The sequence below is a fragment of the Macaca fascicularis genome, chromosome 6 (genome assembly GCF_037993035.2).
Source record: "Macaca fascicularis isolate 582-1 chromosome 6, T2T-MFA8v1.1".
Classification (NCBI taxonomy): Eukaryota; Metazoa; Chordata; class Mammalia; order Primates; family Cercopithecidae; genus Macaca; species Macaca fascicularis.
Window position 1 is genome coordinate 39,614,319 of NC_088380.1, and position 23,619 is coordinate 39,637,937.

A 23,619-nucleotide genomic window follows, 5' to 3' on the forward strand; every position below is an offset into this window, starting at 1 on the left:
TCTGTTGTTTTTGGCTTTTTAATAATTGTCATTCTGACTGGTTTGAGATGCTATCTCATTGCGGTTTTGATTTGCATTTCTCTAATAATCAGTGATGCTAAGCTTTTATTCATATGTTTGTTGGCCACATGAATGTCTTCTTTTGATTAGTGTCTGTTCATGTCCTTTGCCCACTTTTTAATGGGGTTATTTTTTTTTCCTGTAAATTTGTTTAAGTTCCTCATAGACTCTGGATATTAGATCTTTGTCAGATGAATAGATTGCAAAAATTTTCTCCTGTTATATAGGTTGCCTGTTCACTCTGATGGTAGTTTCTTTTGCCATGCAGAAGCTCTTTAGTTTAATTGGATCCCATTTGTCAATTTTTGTTTTTGTTGCAATTGCTTTGGCATTTTCATCATGAAATCTTTGCCCATGCCTATGTCCTGAATGGTATTGTCTAGATTTTCTTCTAGGATTTCTATAGCTTTTGCTTTTAATTGGATCCCATTTGTTAATTTTTGTTTTTGTTGCAATTGCTTTGGCATTTTCATCATGAAGTCTTTGCCCACGCCTGTGTCCTGAATAGTATTGCCTAGATTTTCTTCTAGGATTTCTAGAGCTTTTGGTTTTACATTTAAGTCTTTAGTCCATCTTGAGTTAATTTTTGTATAATGCATAAGGAAGAGGTCCAGTTTCAATTTTCTGCATATGACTAGCCAGTTCTCCCAGCACTATTTATTAAATAGGGAATCCTTTTCCCTTTGCTTGTTTTTGTAAGAGCTGTTGAAGATTAGATGGTTGTAGGTGTGCAGTCTTATTTCTGAGTTCTCCATTGTGTTCCATTGGTCCATGTATTTGTTTTTGCACCATTACCATGATATTTTGATAACTGTAGCCTTGTACTATAGTTTGAAGTCAGGCAGTGTGATGCCTCCAGTTTTGTTCTTTTTGCTTAGAATTATCTTGGCTATACAGGCCCTTTTTTGTTTCCACATGAATTTTAAATTAGTTTTTTTTTTTTTTTTTTCTAATTCATGAAGAATGTCAGTGGTAGTTTAATGGGAATAGCATTGAATCTATAAATTACTTTGGGCAGTATGGCCATTTTCACAATATTGATTCTTCCTATCTGTGAGCATGAAATGTTTTTCCATTTGCTTATGTCCTCTCTGATTTCCCTGAGCAGTAGTTTGTAGTTCTTGAAGAGGTCCTTCATGTGCTTTGTTAGCTGTATTCCTAGGTATTTTACAGGTTTTTTGTTGTTTTTTTTTTTTTTTTTAGCAATTGTGAATGGGAGTTAATTTACGATTTGGTTCTCTGCTTGCCTGTTGTTGGTATATAAGAGTGCTAGCAATTTCTGCACATTAAGTTTGCATCCTGAGACTTTGCTGAAGTAGCTTATCAGCTTAAAAAGCTTTTGGGCTGAGACAACGGGGTTTTCTAAATATAGGATCATGTCATCTGCAAACAAAGATAATTTGACTTTCTCTCTTCATATTTGAATACCCTTTATTTCTTTCCCCTGCCTGATTGCACTGGCCAGAATTTCCAATACTATGTTGAATACGAGTCATCAGAGAAAGCATCCTTGTCTTGTGCTGGTTTTCAAGGAGAATGCTTTCATCTTTTGCCCATTCAGTATGATATTGGCTGTGGGTTTTTCATATACAGCTCTTACTATTTTGAGGTATGTTCCTTCAACACTAAACTTTCAATTAAACTTTTTTTTTTTTTTTTTCCAACTTGGCTATTGTCAGGTTATTGTCAATGAGAGGGTTGATATATAAGTGCTTCAGTTCTCTTTTCAGAGATCTTCTGAATTAGGTGTAACTTGTCTGGGAAGGGGACACCTGTATCTTCAGACAGTGTCATGAATTGGATTTAGTAGTATGTATTGAGTGGTTGTTCTGCATGGGAAACCTAAAGCTACTACTGTCTCATGAAAAGACTGAAATGTATATAGTTATCTTTAAAACAAGACATGTTGAAGAAACTTCCTAGCATAACAGGGAAAAGCAAACTAACCATTGTCACTTCCCTACTTAGATCCTTCCAGTGTATTTCTAATGACTTTAATATAGTCTAAACCAGGTTTATTTCTAGTCAATCTTTCCATCACTGTGTGTCAGCCATCTAGCTGTTCCACAACCCATGCTGTTCTTACCCTAAGTCCCTTTTATGCTGCTTTGACTTTCTGGAATGTTCTCTTACTCTTTCCCCCCCAATCCTCCCATAGCACACACATCACACACACTCCCTCTCACACATACACACAAATCATAGGCCTCAGGTTGATTAATTCCCACTCCTGTTTCAAGTTTTACCCGAAACATCACTGCTTTAGGAAAGCCTCTCCTGATACAACAGACTAACAAATATTTTTGCTGCAAGCTTTTATGGCTCCTCTTTTAAAACAAAATAAAATGAAAACCACTTCTTTTATAATTACTTATTAAATAAAACTCCAGTCTTTGACTCTAGCTACATCCCAGCACCCTATAGATACAGGGTCCAGGCTTAACAAGTGCCAGGCCAGCTTCTGTGGCCTCAGGCCTGAGGCCAGTTTCATGGACAAAGGTTCCAGCCTCAACTCAAGCTTTAGACAGGCCCAGAATGAGGCTGATCTCTGTATCCCCAGACTCAGGATTTTACTTGCAGACTAAGCCTCCAGCTATGCCAGGTTAGCACCCATATATCTCAGCTTCAGGCCAGCTTCCATGACCTCAGGCACCAGGCCAGCATCTGGGACTCAGTCTCAAAGGCTGGTCTCTGTAGACTCAGGCTCCAGTTTCACCCAGTGCCAGAATGGTCACTGCAAATCCAAAAATCAGGCCTGAGACCGGGGATCCAGCCTCTAGGCCCATCCCAGTGCAAAGGCAGCCCTATTGGCCTCAGGCTCCAGGCTAGCCTTCATGAATTCAGGCTCCAGGATGGTCCTTATAGCCTCAAGATCCAGTGGACCCACTGGACCCAGGGTCCAGGCCCACTTCTGTAGACTCCAGTGCTAGGCTGACCTCTATGGATACAGGCACGAGGCTCGTTCCAGCAGACCCAAGCTCTAGGCCTTCTCCAGTGAATCAAGGAGCCAATCATGTCTGCCCAAGGACTCCAGCATCAAGCCTGCTTGTGGACCATGCCAGATGACTTGCCCAGAATCTCTGGACAAACTGATTAATGAAGGGTTATCCCTGCTGAAGTCGGTCTTTAAGGGATGGAATAAGTGCTTACTTCTTCGAAGGCATAGATATGCATGGCCACAAAGATCACACATCATCAGGGAAACATGACACCACCAAAGGAACAAAATAAAGCACCTGTAATTGACCCTAAAGAAGTGGAAATTTACAAACTGCCTGAAAACGAATTCAAAATAATTATCTTAAAGAAGCTCATTGAGCTGCATGAGAATACAGACAGAAGACTAGATGAAATCAGGAAAAAAATATATGAACAAAATTAGAAGTTCAATAGAGAGAGAGCATAAAAAAGCACAAACAACCAAATTTAGGGGGTTAAAGAACACAATAGATGAGCTGAACAATTTCATAGTGAGCTTCAGTAGCAGATTCTATCACGCAGAAGAATCATGAGCTCAAAGACAGTTCATTTGAAATTACCAATCAGAAAAACAAAAAATAGAAAAGAATAAAAAATAGTGAAGAAGTCCTGTGGGAACTATGGGCACCATCAAGTGAACCAGTATATGTATTATGGTGCCCCAGAAGGAAGAGAGAAACACAAAAGCGTAGAGAGCTTATTTAAAGAAATAATGACAGCAAATTTCCCCAAAGTGGAGAAAAAAACAAGCACCCAGGTCTATGAAGCCCAAAGAACCCCAAATACACTATATTTGAAGAGATCTTCTCTTGGACACATTACAGTAAAACTCAAAAATCATACAACAAAGAGAATTTTGAAAACAAGAGAAGAACAACTCATCACATATGAGGGAGCTCACATAAGATTACTAGCAGATATTTCAGCGAAAGCCTTGAATCCAGGAGATAGTGAGATGATATATTCAAGAGTACTGAAAGAAAAATAAACTGCCAATCAAGAACAGTATACTGGGCAATTCTGACCTTCATAAATGATGAAGGAATAAAAAATTTCCCAGAGAAACAAAAGCTGTGAAAGTTCATTACCTCTAGACCTTCCTATAAGAAATGCTAAAGGGAGTTCTTCAAGTTGAAAGAAAAGAATGAAAATTCATAACATAAAGAATTTATGAAATTATAAAATTCACTGGTAAAATTAAGTACATAGTCAAATTCAGAATACTCTAATACCATAATGATGATGTACAAATCAAGTATATCTGTAGTATGAAAATTAAAAGACAACACTATTAGAAATAATAATAGCTATAATAGTTAAATAATACACAATATAAAAAGGTGTTAATTGTGACATCAAAAACAAAATGTGGGGAGGAAAAGTGTAGAAGTTTTAAAAATGTGATGGAATTTATGTTGCTAACAGTTTAAAATAGCCTATTATAACTATAGATATTTTATGTAAGCTGCATGGTAACTCATGAAAACCACAAAAAAATCAACTAAACACAGAAAACATAAAAAGCAAAGAATCAAAGCATATCAGTATAGAAAATTATCTAATCACAAAGGAAGATAGCAAGAGAGAAACAACCAGAAAGAACATACAAAACAACCAGAAAATAATGAACAAAATGGCAGTGGTAAGTCCTTACCTACCGATAATTATCTTAAATGTACTCAATCAAGAGATGTAGAGTAGCTAAATGGATTAAAAAGCAGGCCCCAACTATTATATATGCTGCCTATGAGACTCACTTCACCTTTAAGTGCCAAAATACAGCAGGGATAGCTAAATATACCAGATAAAATTTTGACTTGTCAAAAAGTGTAAGAAGAGACAAAGAAGATCATTATATAATAATGAAGGGGTCAATTTTGCAAGAGGATATTTAAATTTCTATGTACCCCACATCAGAGCACCTAAATGTATAAAGTAAATATTAATAGATCTGAAAGGAGAGACAAACTGCAATAAAATAATAGTAGGGAACTTCTCAATACTCCACGTTCAACAATAGACAGGTCATCTGGAGAGAAAATTATTAAGGAAACATTGGAACTGAACTACACTTTAGTCCAGATAGACCTAACAAATATACACAGAACATTCCATCCAAAGTAACATAATACATGTTTTTATTAAGCACACATGGAACATTCTTGTGGATAGATCATGTATTAGGCCATAAAACAAATCTTAAACATTTTAAGAATATTAAAATAATATTAATGATCTCTTTTGACCACAATGGTATGAAGCTAGAAATCAATAACAGGAGAAATTTTGGAAAATTCACAAATATGGAAAAATTAACATGTTCCTGAACAATAAGTCAACAAAGAGATTAAAAGTTTAAAAATATCTTAAAATAAATAAAAATGAAAACACAACATCCCAAAACTTATGGGATGCAGCAGAAGCAGTTCTAAGAGAAAAGTTTATAGTAATAAAAGCCTATATCAAAAAAGAATTTCTCAAACAATCTATCATTATATCTTAAGGAACTAGAAAAAGAAAGGCAAACTAAGTTTACTAAATTAAAATTAATTGAAGTAAGAGAATAATAAAGATCAGAGCAGAAATAAATAAAATAGGTAGCAGAAAAAGAACAGAAAAGACCAAGAAAACCAACAGTTAGTTTTTAAAAAAAGAAACAAAATGAACAAACCTTTAGCTAGGCTAACTCAGGAAGAAAAGAGAAGACTCAAATAAAATCAGAAATGAAAGAGGAGATATTACTGTTGGCTCTTCATATCTGCGGATTTTGCATCCATGGATTCAACCATCATCGGATCAAAAATGTAGTTGATTCTACAATGGTTGCATCTGTACTGAACATGTACAAACTATTTCCCTTGTCATTATCATCTAAACATTACAGTATAACAACTATTTAAATTTAAATAGCACTTACATGACTTAGGTATTCTAAGTAATCTAGAGATATTTAAATTATGCTGGAGGCTGAGTGTAGGGTATATGCAAATATCACACCATTTTATATGAGCATCTAAGAATTTAGGTATTTGTGAGTGGTCCTGGAACCAATTCCTCATAGATACCTAGGGACAGCTGTACAACCGATACCACAGAAATGTAAATAAACATAAGATATTACTATGAAAAATTATGCACAAAGAAATTGAATAACCTAGAAGAGATGGGTACATTCCTAGAAACATACAACCTATCAAGACAGAATTATGAAGAAACAGAAAATGCAGACCAATAATGATTAAAAAGATTGAATCAGTACTACAAAAAGTCTCTCATGAAAGAAAAGCCCAGAACCTTAAGGCATCACTGATGAATTCTACCAGATATTTAAAGAAGAACTAATCCTAGGCTTTCTCAAAATATTCCAAAGAATTGAAGAAGAGGGAATATTTCCAAATTCATTTTATAAGACCAGCATTACCCTGATACCAAAGCCAGACAAAAACACTACAAGAAAAGAAAATTACAAACTAATATCCGTGATTAACATATATGTATATGTATCTTCAATAAAATATAAACAAACTGAATTCAGAAATATATTAAAATGATCATACACAATGATCAAGTGAGATTTATATCTAGGATGCAAGGATAGTTTAACATATGCAAATCAACAATTGTGATACACCACATTGATGGAATGAAGGATAAAAATTATATGATCATCTCAATAGATGTAGAAAAAGCATTCAATAAAATTCAACGTCATTTAAAGATTAGAAAACTCGCAACAAATTAGGTTTGTTGGAGAGAAGGAATGCATCTCAACGTAATAAAGGCCATATACAACAAGCCCACATTGACCATTATACTCAGTGGTTAAAACTGAAAATTTTTATCAGATGTCAGGAACAAGACAAGGATGCCCACTCTATTTCTGTTCAAAATAGTGCTAGAAGTCTTAGCTAGAGCAATTAGGAAAAAGAAAGAGATAAAAGGCACTTAAGTCCGAAAGGAAGAAGTAAAATTGTCTGCAGATGACATAATCTTTTATGTAGAAAACCCTAAAGACTCCACCCAAAAAACAAAGAAAGACAAAAAATATTAGAACTAACAAATTCAGTAAAGTTGCAGGATACAAAATCAACATGCAAAATCAGTTGCATTTCTACTCACTAGCTACAAACTATCTGAAAAAGAAACTTTTAAAAATACTATCTACTACAGAATTAAAAAGAAAACACTTAGGAATAAATTTAACCAAGGAGATGAAAGAGCTGTATGATGAAATTCATAAAACATTGATGAAAGAAATGGAAAATATACAAATCAATGGAAAGATATCCAATATTCATGGTTTGAAATAATTAATATTGTTAAAATAGTAATACTGCCCAATATGATCTACAGACTCAGTGCAATCCCTATCAAAATTTTATGTCATTTTCCACAGAAATAAAAAGAACAATCCTGAAATTTGTATGGAACCACAGAAAATCTTGAATGGCCAAAGCAATCGTGAGAAAAAAGAACAATACTGGTGACATCGTGGCTTTTTGATAGAGGGGTGTAATTTGTAGGCACCTGCACTTGTATGTGAAATGACTAGAAAGGAAATGGCATAAGGCAAATATCAACTCAGCAGTGTAGAGGGCCACTTTCAAATATAACAGATTGTTGGTCAGGGTATCAATTAGGATGTTGTTGAATGACTCAAGAAAAAGTAGCCTCTCTCACTATGCCGGGTAGTTGCGAGTACAGCCTGAAACTGTGAGGATGGGGTCATCCCAGAGAGCATAGGAACAAAAGCTGAATTGGGAAATGCAAAAATCCATCCATGCCAAAAGACGTCTAGGCTTAATGTTAAGCATTATGAAATGGACCAATACTTGTAACCATCATAGAGAGAAAAGCAAAAGTCTTAGAAGAGGAGACCAAGGGGCAAGATTACAGAAAGCAGAAAAGCACAAAGATGGAAGGAAGTTTCTTTATGAGTACTGAATAAACAGATGTTGGAGAAGCTAGATTCAGAGACAGAAGGTCAAGTGGCTTGCATGTTCTAGGAGGCAGACATATTATAGGGGTCAGTTGAAGTTATCCTGTCTAAGAATTTGTTCATATAATGCTCCTTGAAAAGAAATAAACATTGCCTATGGCACTAAAAATGGAAGAGAGAGACACAATCAAGAAATATTTCAGAGTTCAAGTTGTAGAGGTTTGGAGGGCAGTTGTAAATAGAGAGTAAGTAGAGAAAACTGTTGAAGACGTCATTAAAATTTTATTTGTACAAATGGATAATAAAACCATAAATCACGTATTATTATCAAAGCCATCTCTCACTAATTGAAAGGAGAAATCTATGAAGAACAGATTCATTGTAACCTCTTGAGGCACCCCTCTGCCAGAACCATCTAGCCAAGATACTCTCACATTCTTAACCATTTAGCCATTAAGTTTTGGAGTAATTTGACAGTTAGTAAAGGATAACAAGTTCAATTCATCTCTATTATCTATAGAATTTTTTTTCTTTGCCTAAGTCTTAAACGTTTGTGTGCTCCAGGACTTCAGTCTCTATGTTCTTCTCTTCTCCCTCATTGTACATTTCTTGGGTAATCTCAGGCACTCTTAAGAATGCAATGATCACCAGGCGCGGTTGCTCACTCTTGTAATCCCAGCACTTTGGGAGGCCAAGGCAGGCAGATCATGAGGTCAGGAGTTAGAGACCAGCCTGACCAACATGGTGAAACCCCGTCTCTACTAAAATACAAAAATTAGCTGGGCATGGTAGCACACGCCTCTAATCTCAGCTACTCAGGAGGCTGAGGCAGGAGGATCGTTTAAACCTGGGAGGCTGATGTTGCAGTGAGCCGAGATTGCGCCACTGCACTCCAGCCTGGGCAACAGAGCGAGACTCCATCTCAAAAAAAAAAAAAAAAAAAAAAAAAAAAAAAGCAATGATCATGTATATGTTAATGGACACCTAGATCTCTTTTTACAATTTAGATCATTCTCTCCATTTTGATTCAAATAATCTCCTTGTTGTAGGATAACTCCATCTAATGTCATATAGACCCTCAAACTCAAAATTATAGAAACCACTCCTTCTTTGGTAGATTTCCTGCACATCCAATTTCCCACATCTCTTTTGATGGCCTATAATTCACTGGTTGTGTGTATGTGTGTGTGGTTGTTTTTTCTATTTGTTTGTTTGTTTTTGGCTTTCCATTTTTATAGGGTCCATCTATAGAAAGTTTAGTCTGTGATAGGCACTGTTCTAATCACTTTATGGTTATTAACACATTTAATATTTCTGAAACTCTATGAAGTGTATACTACTATCATGCCATTTTATGATGGAAATTGAGATCCAGGAAAGATAACTAAGTTGCCCAAATTCACATAGATGATAAGTGGAGGAATTTACCAAAATTTAAACCCAGAGAGTCTTAATTCAGAACTTCGTGACTGATCATATGCTATACTGTCTCCAATTTATTACTAATCTCTTAATTCTTAAATATGCTGGATTTTATCCTTCCTCTTCATCTCTACTATTACAGACCCAGATTAGCCTTTCGTCATCTGCTTCTTGGACCATAAAATACCCTCCTTCTGTTCTCATTACCTCTGGTCTTGTTCCCTTAAAATTTATTTCTACAAAACACGAAGTTCTAAAATGAAAGTCTCAGCATCTTGCTCTCTGGAGTGGCTCCCTCATTATGCTCAGGATTATGCTCAGTGTATTTATTATGGTACATGAGTGCTTTCATGAGTTGACCCCTGCCTATGACTTCAACCTTGAATGCATGAGTTTATTTGTAGAACAGAGTCCCTTTCAAGATAGCAGTTTCTGTAGAGAAAGACTACATATTTTCCACTTGAGAAACATCAACATAGGACAAATGACCAGGTATGTAGTAAGCTTTATCTGCTGCTAGATTTTCTAAATGGGCTTAAGTTGCCAGTAGAAAGAATAGTTGGAATGTTTATTAAGCCTCTGCTTGCAATTTTGCTGTCAACTTTAATGGCAATTCCAATTAAATATTTGTTCTTTGCCTTCATTAGAAATATTAACTTAGACTGTTAATATGCTGGCATGAATTTTTTATTCATTCAATAGGCATTTATTTAGCATAGTGTACAGTATTAATTTTTCAGGATTCTGTGGTCAATAAAAGACTGAGATAGTAACCAAAAAATACTTATTATACAGCAAAATAGAGAAAAAATCAAAGCATATTGCATTTATTTGTAGGAGAAGCATTTTAGAAGATAGAGAATTCAGAGGAGAAAGCTGAGGGTGGAGTGGCAATCAAAAATCAGATCAGGATTGACTTTGTACTCCTTGCCAAGGAGACTGACTACTGCACTGAAGGCTATAGATAGACACTCACCAAATTTAAGCTGCAAGGAGAATGATCAGATTTATTATTTTTATACTGAAATGTGGGGAATGATTGAAGTTGAGAAAAACTAGAGGCTATAAACTAAGAAGACAATTTTGAGTCATTCCTACATGAGAAGTGATGGCAGCTTAAGGCAGTGGCAGTGGGAATGGGGAATAAGAAACAGATTTAAAGGAGATTATAATAATAGAAATTGAAGACTGATTGGATATTGTGGGTTTTGAGGGAAATGAGTCTGTAAAGAATGTCTTAAGGAGGGATTTCAGGTTTTGAGTTTGATGACTAGGGCGATATTATTTCCACTTACCAAGACAGAGAATTCAAGAGCAAGAAGCAGAAAATTGGGAGTAAGATTGGTTATCGGTTTTAGGTATGTTGACTCTGTGACAATGGCAGACAACTGGATATACAAGCATCTAGTTCAAAGAGAGATGTGGGCTGGTAACATAGGATTTGTATGCAATCAAACAGAGTGAAAATCGAAGCCATAGGAGAAAAGGAAAAGGAAATCACTCAAGAAGAATATATAGAGAAAAATTAGTGAAGCAAGCTAGGAACTCTGGAAAGAGTTCAATACTATTTAAGGATTCTCCAAAAGGGAGCTCAAAATAAGCTTGAGATAGACTTGAAGAGGGTTGAAAAATGAATAGACACAAGATAACAGAGAGTGGGGAATAAATGCAATGCACATATGTTGAGATAGCAACTGTAGACAACATAGGTATACAGAGATGGGAGAGGTTTCTTCATTTGTTTCTTTTTAGATGAGACCCTTGAAAAATATTTATATATGAAGCCCAGAGTGGAAGGAAAAAGAAGGAAAGGTTGAGTGGGGGCTTAGTAGAATGTCTAGCAAGGTACTTGGAGTGGGATCCAGGCTAGGGAAGAGAAAGAATAACTTCCTACTGAGAGAATAGAAGGATGTAAAGATGGATCGAGTAGCAAAGTAAGTACATAGAATAACTTTGAAGAAACAACTTGGAAAGCTCCTGCCTAAGACTTGGGTATTCTCTGTTAAGTTGGAGCTAATGTCATCTGCTGCACCCAGGATCAAGACGGTGAGTAACAGTAAGAGGCTTGACGGTGTTGCTGAAAGATTGAGCCTGCTCCTGTGAAGAACAAGAATGAGGAAAGCCTCAGAAGGTATCATGGACCTACTGAACAGTGTGGAGGATCCAGTTGAAATTATAATGCTAGCTGTTTTTGTGTGAGCATAATTTTCTCTTTAGTGTTCAGCAGTATAAGTTTATAAGTAGGGCAGAAAATAATAAAGTTCATCCCAAATCACAGTTTTTCTTGATTATAGGAGGAATGGAAAGCAAGGACACTGCTAATATTGGCAAATGTAGTCAAAATGGATCTAGCTTGGATGAACAAAATAATTTAGAGTAGGAGGAACAAGATACACCAGGAGAAAAATAGATTCCAAAAAGCCTGAAGGTCTAGATGAGGCCAAGCAGAGGTTTGTGGGCATAAATGAGGGTGACAGCTGAGAGGTTAGACAATTGTGATAAGATGAGAGGCTTAAAAGCTGGATTTTCAGATTTCAGAGACAGCAAAATTCTGGTAAATACAAAGTCAAGGGTTAGGTGGCTAGAAATAAGAGTGGCTATAGTAAAATGGTATAGGAAGTTATGAGGCAACAAAAAATACTTGGCAGCCCACATGCTATTGAAGTCACCCAGGATTTTGGCAGGATTGGGGTGAAAAGTATACTTATAAACTGGGTGCATTTTGCAAATTTTTGTTCATCTACCAATTCTTACATTTTCATGGAGACTCAGATTTAAGAAGAATTATAATGAACACTTGAAACATGAGTTAGGCTTACAAATTATTATTCAACAACAAAAGTGAAGAAAGAACCAAAGAAAAGTAAGTAGAAAAGGACCTAAGTTATAAATGCAATCACCACTCCCCTCTCCCCTTTTTACTGACTACAATTGTTCTTGGTCATTACCGTTAATTTATAAAGTGGTCAGTAAATCTTGACCTATTATGTGACCACTAATTATGTACCTAGCTTTGGCTAAGTCTTTTACTAATTATATTCTAAAACGAATAATAGCTAATGTTTACTGAGGGCTTGCTATATGCCAGTGACTTCCTGAGTGTTTCACATATTTAGACCCATTTATCGCCATGAGGTAGGCATTATTATTTCTATTTTATAGATAAAGAAACTGAGGCACAATGATGATAAGTAATTTGCCTGAGATTTTACAGCACTAAGGGGCAGAGGTGGAATTTCAACCTGAGCAGAGTGGCTCTAGAACCACAGCCCATTTGAGACGAAAGACCCTAAATGAGAGAGTATGAATGGATGATAAGAAGATGTAATTATTTAGGTGTATTCCCATGTTATGATGGACCAGTATCATTCTATCAAAAATGAAAGCCCATAAATTATTGCCAATAAGTAACTAAGGCAAGAGTTAAAAATCATTTCATCAAACAAAAACTGGTGAGTATTATATTGAGTTGGTATTGGTAATAAGCTATAAAGAAGTATAATATGTATAATTTGCCTTCAGGTATTACTGATACACATGAGAAAGTAAATGACATATTTCATTAAGTAGTAGGAATTAAAGAAAAAAATTCCCTCTAAGGAGTTAAAGTAGATATTTCCCCTCATAAAAGTTTGTGTTCTTTTATGTATAATAATAACAAATTTGGCTACTTATTTTCTGAGACCATAACAGATTTGAATAAGGGGATTATCAGCAGTGGGAGCAGCAAGGGAGTGATTTGGAGGCCTTAGCCAATCCCTATTTAACTCCCACTACCCCAGTTGGCACCACATAAATATTCAAGTTCACAATTACTATCTTCTTTCTAATAAGCTTGACATCAAACTTTTTTGGAGGTATTAATCTCACCCGAACTAGTAAAAGGTATCTATAATCTTTATTTTTCCCACCATATGTGAACATAGATTAGTTTTGCTACAGAAATATTGATGTGTTAGACTATGCGATGCTGCTCAAACTCCACTTTGATGTATATCATATACAGGTAAGCCCCACATCACCTTTCTAAAATCTCAAACATTCTGAAATGCTGAAACACATCTGTTTCCAGGGTTATGGATAAGGGAAAGCAGTGTTTCCTCACCAAATGTGGCTTCAAGATCAGTCCTGGGCAGCCCCTAGCCTTCACCATCCTATGTCATACAAGTTATTACCCCACTAGAGAAGCTAAGAGTTGATCACAGTGGTGAAAACAGAAAAACTAAAATGCAGACTAAACTCCAAACAAACTAAATCAACACAACAATAACCCTTCTCCCATCAGCAATGACCAAGGCGTCCATGTTTGGTATTTTCTATTTAAGAAAATAGAATGTATGTAATACTTTTTAAAAACGATTGTCATCTTTCCATCCCAAAAATCTGTGCTTAAAGAAGTTTAACGTGGTATTATGGGGAAAAACCAACAGTCCAAAAGATTTCCTCAAATTTGTTGGCAACGGACTTATATTCTGACTTATAGGTATAAGAAACATGACCACATGTGAAAAAAAACATGCCAGTCAAATGGTCAAGATACGACAGTCTTAGCATTCATGAGAAAACATGCTTCTGGCTGCAATATGTAGGGACTGATTTATTATATTTTCAGAAAGTAAAGGAATATTAACCATGCTTCTTTAAAAGCATACACATTTTTCAAACTGGTGGGACTGATAACAATAAGAATCTTGTAATAACTGAATAAAGCAGACCTTAAGGGTCTCCTTTACCAGTGGGACCATTTTAAGAAACAGACTCTTGTAGCTCCTGGGTCAGAACAAGCTTATTATTATTATTTATTATATCTTGTTTGGAACAAAGAAGGAATCTCTAAAGGTGATAAATATTAATCCTTTTAATGGTGGAGGGCTACAGTCTGTCATTGTTCCAGAGAATTAGGTGACTTTAGGAAAGATAGTTAAGTTTGGAATAGTGTTGATTAGAGTAAAAAATCATTTTTATAAATCATTTTCAAGAGGTAGAGGAGTTTAAGGTGAGTGAAAATAGCCACTCACATTAGTCAAGCAGGCTCTTCATAGGGGGATTCTGAAGGAAAACCAACGCAAAGGTGAGTTTTCATCAGGAGGCTAGCAAACAATAACAGCAAAACTCAAGTAGCATGGAAGCAATGTTATCACCACTTAAATCAGCACTGATTTAATTTTTAGTTATCTTAGATCCTTAGATAATTCTTTCTATGGAGTCTAGGTATTTGCCACATCTTTATCACTAGGTGCATGTTACTGAGGATTGAGAAGACACAATTGTATGTTTCTAGAGAGATCCAAACTACATCGCCTGTTCTTTGAGTCTTGTGTTCTTGTGAAATTATCATTCTACTGAGTTTTTCACATTGTTTGGCACTAAACTTATTGAAGCAATTTTTCAGCCAAAAGTCGAACAATGTGTTTTCCTCTGAGGAGACTTACTTCATAGATCAAAGAAGCCACGTTCCAGGGTCTTCGGTAGTATGTCAAAGTGTTTCCATCCCGATCCCGGTTACAGAGTCCATTGTAGAACTCATTGTCAAAAGGTGTGCTTAGGGGATCCATCCCTAAAATGTTGATCCTGAGAATGAACAGAGTAGTATCAGAAGTGGAAATAGCACAACATAATGCAAGGCAGCCCTCTGTAGCTGGAAAAAGTGAGACAGCTTCAGTTCATGTCACCGTCACCCAATATGTGTGTGCTATAATCAGAAACAGAAGCAAGAGCCTGTTCACCTTGGCTCAGCGTCCCTGGCAGAAAGCATACCTTAGGAGGGCCTTATGAACTCTTTTAGGCAACTAAGGCACTGTTTAGAGTGCAATGAAAGAAATGCAATAAGTAAGGCACATGGGACCATCTGGTTCCTGGAGTTTTAACTTCACTGCTGTAACTCTTACCTAACCTCCCTTAGTGAACCAATAACTGATGCTGTAATACCAACTATTTAAATTATTTGAGAACAGAGCATCTCAGGGGGCCAATATAACATATGCATGTAATTTTTCATCTATGAATCAACACTGGGGCTTTCTCTCTCCCTCCCCATTTTCTTTAAACTTAAGCCTTTTCCTCCAGCTGTCTCATTGCTTGTCAAGAACCTCATTCCCTCCAGGCTTGTATTATTCCCATTACACTTTCCAAGTTGAACACAAAAATTTCAGCATCCTGGAAAGGCATTCTCAAAAGTTATATTTTTTCCCACAGCAAAATATTTTTATTTGGCAAGCTTTCATTCATAAATATAAATCTTATTTAGTTTTTAAAAAAAGTTAAATTTTACTTCTAGGCTTAGAAACAATATACGAACAAGAAGCAGTTATTTCCTTGTGAAATACACCTCTGTTAATTGGAGGAACAGTCATTGCTGTTTAGGCTGTATCTGGAATAAATGGCCCCAAGCCAGGGAGGCCAATAGGTTTGCGGATCAAATCTGTAACTTACCTTGGCACAAAAACCACAAACTCTTCCATTGCCCTAGGCCACATTCCTAACTCCAATGAACTGGATTAAAAATCTGGATGTTGGTTTTAAGACCAATTTGTCAAAGAGTGGGTAGTTTACCATAAACCCATGCCTTATGCAAGAGAAATAATTGAAAGGGTTTCCTGCTGCTAGTGGGTGAGTTAAAAACAACATCTTTATACAAATAGCACATTTTACATAAACTTTGAATCTACAAAGTTCTAGTGAATCTAAAGTGGTTCAACTTTAATGGAAAGCAAGTTAACAAACTGACACATAAATATCTTCCTCAAGGCTGACATATAGATAAATGGACCACCTCTCACTGCTTGTCCCACCAAAATACCTTTCATGAAAAATGCTATGGCCCTAAAGTTCTCATATAGGGACAAAAATTAGACCTATTAATTTGAATATGAGAAAAAAGAAAATAAATTATATATTTGATTTACTTTTTTAAACACCTTATTCCTCATGATAGATTAGAATTTTGGTCCCAATTCTTTACCCATCTCTGCATCTACACCCTTGCCATGACCTTATCACAGGCAAAGTGTACTTCCCTCCCTAGTGGCTTTGTGCTTGGCCATGTGACTTACTTTAGCCAATGGCATGTAGTTGAGAGTGACAGTGGGCCAGTTCAAAGCATGGGCATAAAGAGGTCTCATTCATTGCCTTTACTTTCGTGTATTTGTGCCATTGCCTTGAAAAGGGCTTCTAATGGGTAGCCGCTGCCCCTTCAACCTGGCTATCATTGACCCCAGTGAAAAGCAGAACCACCCCAGCTGTTGCAGCTTGAGGCGAATCTCCCAGTGAAGCCCAGTCTTGTGAGAAATAAACAGTTATTTTGTATCACTAAGGTTTTGACGCAACCTCTCCACCACAAAGAGGTAAAATAGTGGAAGCAAGTGACCTGGGTTGTTTCTTAAACAAGACCTCAGCTACATTTTCTTTATATGATAGTGAACTGCATATCCCGTGTAGCTACATTAACAGAGACATTGTACCTCTTTGTTTTCAGTGAACAATGAAATCAACCTTTGTTTATATTGATGATTAGCTCTTAGGTGACTACCATATCTATGTGTGGTACAGCGTTTGCAATTGGCAGGGAGGAATATTAAGATAGTTTATATATACTCTCTGCTTCCACGCGAATTGTGTTCAAATTAAGGAGTAGAACATAAAATCACCAATTTCAAAAACTAGACCAAGGAAGAATACACAGTCAGTCCTCCATATCTGTGGGCTCTGTGTCTGTGGATTCAACCAATCATGGATTGAAAATATTTGGAAAAAAATTACATCTATGATAAGATTGTACAAACTTTTTTCCCTTATAGTATAGCACCATTTATATCACATTTACATTGTATCAGGTGTTATAAGTAACCCAGAGATTATTTAAAGAGTACAGGAGTATGTACATAGGTATGTGCGAATACTATGTCATTTTATATCAGGTACTTGAACATCCTAAAAGTTTTGTACGTGTGGGAAGTCCTGGAACCAATCCCTGATGGGTAGAAAGGGAGGATTGTACTTGTGCCCAATGAGCGGTACATGTGAGTGCTTTACACATTGAGTCTTCTGGAGGAAGAAATCACCATGGGAACGTCATTAAAAGAGTTTTAGAAGAAGAAAGATTTGATTTGGGTTTTGAGGGGTGGGTAAATTAGGATTGGGCTAGTGCAGGAGAAATGTGTGGGTAAGAGCTCAGAGACGGAAATGGCATGTGATGAGGGTAATAGTCTTCAGATATTCCGTTCGTCTCCCCATAAAGGAATTTTGATAAATTATGTTTTCCTGTACATTTTTAGTGTGATATCTAATATTTTTCATCTTAAGATTAAGTAGATGCAAAGAATATAATTCCTAATAATGTTGTTATTATTTGTATTTTAACATATAATTATTTTACCACTTTAAAAATAAAATCAATAAATATAAATGCTGTAGTGATGCTGGGTCGTACAGCACTGATATTTTTCTAACAGTTGGAAATTTTTTAGTTATTTTTATTCCTTTTTATTTATGCTTTTTAAGTAGGCTTTACTTTTTAGAGCAGCTTTAGGTTCACAGCAAAAGTGAACAGAAGGCACACAGACTTCCTATATACTCTATGCCCCTTTTTATTCCTGAATTCATATTTCTATTCCATTTCCCCCACAGAATTTTAACCTAATGTAATATAGTTTATCTTTGAAAGTTTTCATTAATTACCTTGTCATACTTTTCTGTACCAAAAAGATACTAATTGAAATTTTAAAATATTAAATACTCTTTGACCATAGGGTCTAAGTATTAAAAATTCTTTATTAATAGTAAATTTAAAAAAATCATTACTAAACATAAGTAAAATTTTATTGGAAAGCTATCTTAATGAAATGAATGAGTCTTCTTTTTAAATTAATATGTTGGTTCCTGTATCCATGAATGAATATTACTTCATTCATTCATGGTGCTAGGAAGAGATGGCGTTCAGTATCAATTTGATTCCTACTTTTCACTTTTATAGTTGTAAGTGCTGAGAAGCTTTACTCACATAAATAAGTAGATAAGAATAAAATAAATGTTCTTATAAAAATGTCACACAAATTTTAATCCCTTTTTCTGAGTTATATACCAAAAAGAGATCCCATAGTTAGTGGTCTTTCATCAAAAAAATTTTTTTTGCTCCATTATCTAAAAATTGATTAGGCAATCTTTCAATGTTGATAAAAAGAATTTGAGATCACAAAACTTCAAGGTGTCAGAGTCCAGTTGAGCACTAACATTTGGAGTTGTTTATTGTTTTCTTTTTTCCCTCTCTGTAGTAAATGTGAGATGGGTGAGGAGTATACTCTGCTCTTAGAAAGTAAGAAGTAAGTGATTGTTTAAAAAAGCAAGAAAGGAGAGTGGGCTTGACAACTTGGATGCAGCTGAATTGTCATGCTTATTAATTTTGTGAAAAACATGTACATACGGAAGTTGAGGATTTACTATTAGCTTAGCTAAATAATTAATAGTTGAGGAAACTATTACCTTAAGACTTACTTGTCTCCTCTTGGCAAGTTTTTGTGTACCCCGTGGTATGTATATCCTAGTTTGAAGGTTACTGTTTTATAGATCATCAAATTGGCCAGTTAGCTGGACCCATCTGGAAAGTTACAATAAAGTTGATCCACAGTCTAAGGCACAACTAAGGAATAAATGTTTCAAAAGCTTTGGACTTGGTGCTACTACTACAGGGACAGCCAGTCTAGTCTAGAATAAGCCAAATTTTTTTTGCCAAGAAACATGAACATTTCTCATGGATGGAAAGTCATCATCTGGGAAATAAAAAAAAACATATGTTCTTTGGCAGTGCTTAGAGATGCCTGTTTTCACACGTGCATCTAGAACCACAGGCAGTTCCAATTTACCAGGTGAACTGAAGAGAAAGCTCCCTTCACAGAAGTGGTGTTATGCTTAGATCACAAAAAAATAATTCCTTGCATATTGTACATCACTTACAGTTGGCTGGATTTATGCCTTTTCAATGAATGCAAGATGGGCTGAGGGATTTCCCTAAACACTTCTGGAGAATCTCAGATGCCTTCAAATAAGAGGCTGAAACATTTGTGATACAACTCAGTTCTCCTGGCATAAGAACATAGGTGTGAGAGGCCTTCAAATGAAAACAGTATAAATTAATTACCATGAGTGTTTGTGACTTTCACATGTAGAAGAATCTAACTGTATGTGACTATTGATAGGACTTGTTGAGGTTGTCCAGATTGAATTGGGTAGATGTAGTTTATAAGCATGTTGCTATAATTAGGGAGTTTACTCCTATTACCTCTATTTCGCAAAGAATCTGCAGCTCCATATAAGAATACGGGAGGTTTATAGTAAGTAAACATGCAACATTAATGGTATGAAAGACTATTACAAATATAACAATAAATGTTGTTTTGAAACCTCTTCCTAAATACTAATTACTGATTTATACCACTCTCCTATATTCCTTAATTCAAATATTTGTGTGATAAGTAGCTCCTTAAGGAGTTTCATTTTTTAAGGTTAGTTTTGCTTTGAAGTTAAGGTGTTGAAGTTAAGACTTACGGATTTTGTAGTGATGTGAGGGAACTGCTGTGGGTGTTGGTTGGTGTTTTAACGAGGAGAGGGTAAGGTGGTATAATAGAAAAATATAGTTTTATGAGACTCAGAGAAACTTGTTTCAGCTCTACTAGAAACTAATCATTCAAACGGCCTTATTTATTTCACTCATTTCTTATCTGTAAAATGAATATAATACCTCCTCTAACAATCCCCCAGGATTATTAGGAAAATCTATGGAGATACAGTGTGGAAAAATACTTTGAAAAGTTTAAAGTATTATGCAAATGAAAGTTGTCATAGAACAATAGGTTTTGTGAAGACTAAATTTAACATAGGTTGTTACTCATGGTAATGGGGAATTTAATAAAAAATGTTGATGGACTGATTCTATCAGGACCTACTGCATTTTCCATTTTTACCAGCCTTGCTCTTACCTTTCCCCATAGCTGGGGCCCTACCTTCTTACACAGCCTTGAAGACTCAGCTGTGGGATAGTCCCCAACCCCAACCCTGACTGTGTTAAAGCGTGAGATATTTAAGAATTCCTAGCTAACCCTGCTTCATTATGAAACTCCCTGGCAAATGCTATGCAACAAATTTTTATTTTCCCTGAACAAAGGAAACCAATAGATTAGGAATGATTGTTTTTCAGCTAAATGGGCTAATATTTCTATATTCCTTTCCTATAAGACAAACTATAAATTTGCATTGAATGAGAATAAATAACATATGTTAAGCTGTTTTATTGAGATTAAAGAGAAAATTGTTTCTTGAATCTCAATTAAAGCAAAATAAAGTAGTAATGGGCTTTCACCATGGACTCACAATCTTTCCCTGAGGAGATAAATAAAAAGAATCAGGACTCATTTGAGCACACCATCATCTAGTTATGAGGTTTGGGAAAACTCCCATACCATTTACTGCCTACAATTTACTAAGAGGGCCTGCTGAGCTTAGGGGCCTAAGATCATTCATTTGATTCAAGATTTCCACCTTTAGGCTAAGGGCCAAAGGCACTGTAAGTAATTTTGAACGTTGCTTGAACAAGACTGTATAAAGTGTATGAAGGGCACATGAAATGCTTTATCTGGTACCTGACTCTTGGTATCCTGGGATATTTTTCTTACCTAGACTTAAGAAGTAGAAGTTTCATTTGGCTTAGAAAGAGGAGACATGTCCTTCATTAGCTAAACTTGATAGAGGTCTTATCATAGGAACTGCCTAGTACCTTAGTGTAGGGTTTCTCAACCGCGGCACTGACGCTTAGGGTCAGGCTGTCCTGTGCTTAGCATCATCTGTGGCCTCCACCTGCTATATAACAATAGCACTCCCCGTTCTCGCACCCTCCAAGATGTCACAGCTACAGTGGTCTCCAGATACTGTCAAATGTCTGCTGGGGAAAAAATTACCACTGATTGAGAACCACTGCATTACCCTTCTACCAGTCTTGCTCTGACCATCACCCCTATCTTTTTTCATCTTCCCATCTCCATACCCAGAACTGGAGTCCTGTCCCTGAAAAGAAATTCAGTCTTACCTGATGCCAATTGACAATATTTTAGAAAGCACTTGATAGATATTCATTAATTAATAATTAGCCTATTTATCCACCTACCAAGTATTTACTGAGCACCTACTATGACTCAGGCACTGGAATTATGAGGAGACACATTACATTATAGGTGAGGAAATAAAGTCATATACCATCTCTTTCAATATACTACTGGGTAGAATAATGACCGTGTCTTTGTTGAGGACAATTTTCCAACAAATCCACTTTTACCAAAAACAGCAACAAATCCACATTTATCAAAAACAGCTCAGATAAGTAGATTGCAAAAATTTTCTCCCATTCTATAGGTTGCCTGTTCACTCTGATGGTACCAAACACTGCATTATCTCACTCATAAGTGGGAACTGAACAATGAGATCACTTGGACTCGGGAAGGGGAACATCACACACCGGGGCCTATCACGGGGAGGGGGGAGGGGGGAGGGGGGTGGGATTGCATTGGGAGTTATACCTGATGTAAATGACGAGTTGATGGGTGCTGACGAGTTGATGGGTGCAGCACACCAACATGGCACAAGTATACATATGTAACAAACCTGCACGTTATGCACATGTACCCTAGAATTTAAAGTATTAAAAAAAAAAAAAAAAAAAAACCGCTCAGAATGACTAAGAGAGGCCGTGTAGTAGATATTCCTAGGATGCCCTCTGACTATATATGGAACAGAACAGAACAGAACTGAATTTCTCTATTCTGTATAGTCCTGAGTTCTAAACTCCAAGACATCCCATCTGAGATCACAGCCACCTGTCCGGAGGCCCTAGGTTTTGTATGGAAAATGAGTGAAATGTCAGTTCTCTATGATGAGAACCAGAACCTCAACATAATCATCCTCTGGCATCAAAACTGCTTCCTCTGATCACATTCCTCCTGGGTCAGCTCCAGAATGCTGGAAACTCCCAAGATCCAGGAGAAGTTCCAATGGAAGACAGCCTTCCTAGCAATGCAAATATTTGAATTGAATTGCTCGATCTCCTATTGGAAATTCATTCCAAATGTTAACATGTCATGTCAATGTTGCTGTGGTCTCCCAGAGGTTCCTAAATGAGAGATTTCATCTCTTGCTCGACTGAGAGACAATCATCTAAAATCTTGATCATCTAGTCCAGTCTACAGACCCCTACCGAGGCCAGGCAATTTGTCCAAATTATCCTGAGATGCTTATTTAGCACTTCCTTTAAGCTCAAAGGTAGTTCAAAAATAATTCAGACCCATCAGCTGTATCACCTGCGTCCCTCACACAAATGCTTCTACCAGTCTGTCACAGTGAGAGAGATGGAGATCATTTTCACTCATCTTCATCTGAAAAAGTACAAATAAAATACAGACCCGTAGCCTGCTGTTCGTGCCAGCTCAGACTCTTCTACCACTCTGTCTCTGCAGGGGGGACGGGGATCACCTTCACAATCATCCTCATCTGAAAAGTCTCCACAGTCATTGTCACCATTACACAGGAGTCGCCTCTTTATGCATCTGCCTGCCATCAAAATCAGGAAAGACTCAATGTGTCAAATGCCAAATTTTTTCTTTCTTTCTGAAGTTATCATATGCACTTTAACCCTGGAGGTGAGGTCTCAGAAAAACACATTTGAGTTCTTCATACAGAATATATAGATGGTTGTTTTGGGGGCCTTTCACGCTTGGAAATCCAGGTGTCTAGAAGCATATGCTTTTTTTTTTCTTTTCTTTTCATTCAGGAAGGCACACAGAAACCCACAATGAGCAACTGGAGCACAAAGATTACCTGTACCGCATTGAAAGTCATTTCCGCAGTCATCCTCAGCATCCTCACAGGGCTCTGTGGGCACACACTGTCGTCTGTCTCCCACAGCATCGGTGCAACTTTTCCCATTAAATTGTCCGAAGACCTCAATGCTTCTTGAACGAAACTGCACAATATCAGTTAGAATAATTAGAATTTCTAATGCCAAAAAAAGTGTATGGTCTAAAGGTGCATTCATACAACTATATCCCTCCAATGAGTCAATGGTTTTAAGATAGAAGCAGTGGAAGAAGTGACTGATGTCATTTAGGGTAACACTCTGCATTCTAGGTTTGGCAGCCTCTTATACAGATGAGTCCTCTGGACACTCATTTAGTATTCTGTAC

General features: G+C 36.4%; 1 protein-coding gene across 1 annotated transcript in view; it reads right to left on the bottom strand.

Annotated features, from left to right (window-relative positions):
- The window catches only part of C9 (complement C9), an 83,741-nt gene that overhangs the window by 44,091 nt on the left and 16,031 nt on the right, over positions 1 to 23,619 (bottom strand). Inside the window, exons 3-5 of the mRNA XM_005556778.4 lie at positions 23,255 to 23,399; positions 22,840 to 22,987; positions 14,833 to 14,971 (exon numbers count right to left, since the gene is read on the bottom strand). Coding sequence (XP_005556835.2) covers positions 14,833 to 14,971; positions 22,840 to 22,987; positions 23,255 to 23,399 — 432 coding nt within the window. The remainder of the gene's footprint in view (positions 1 to 14,832; positions 14,972 to 22,839; positions 22,988 to 23,254; positions 23,400 to 23,619) is intronic.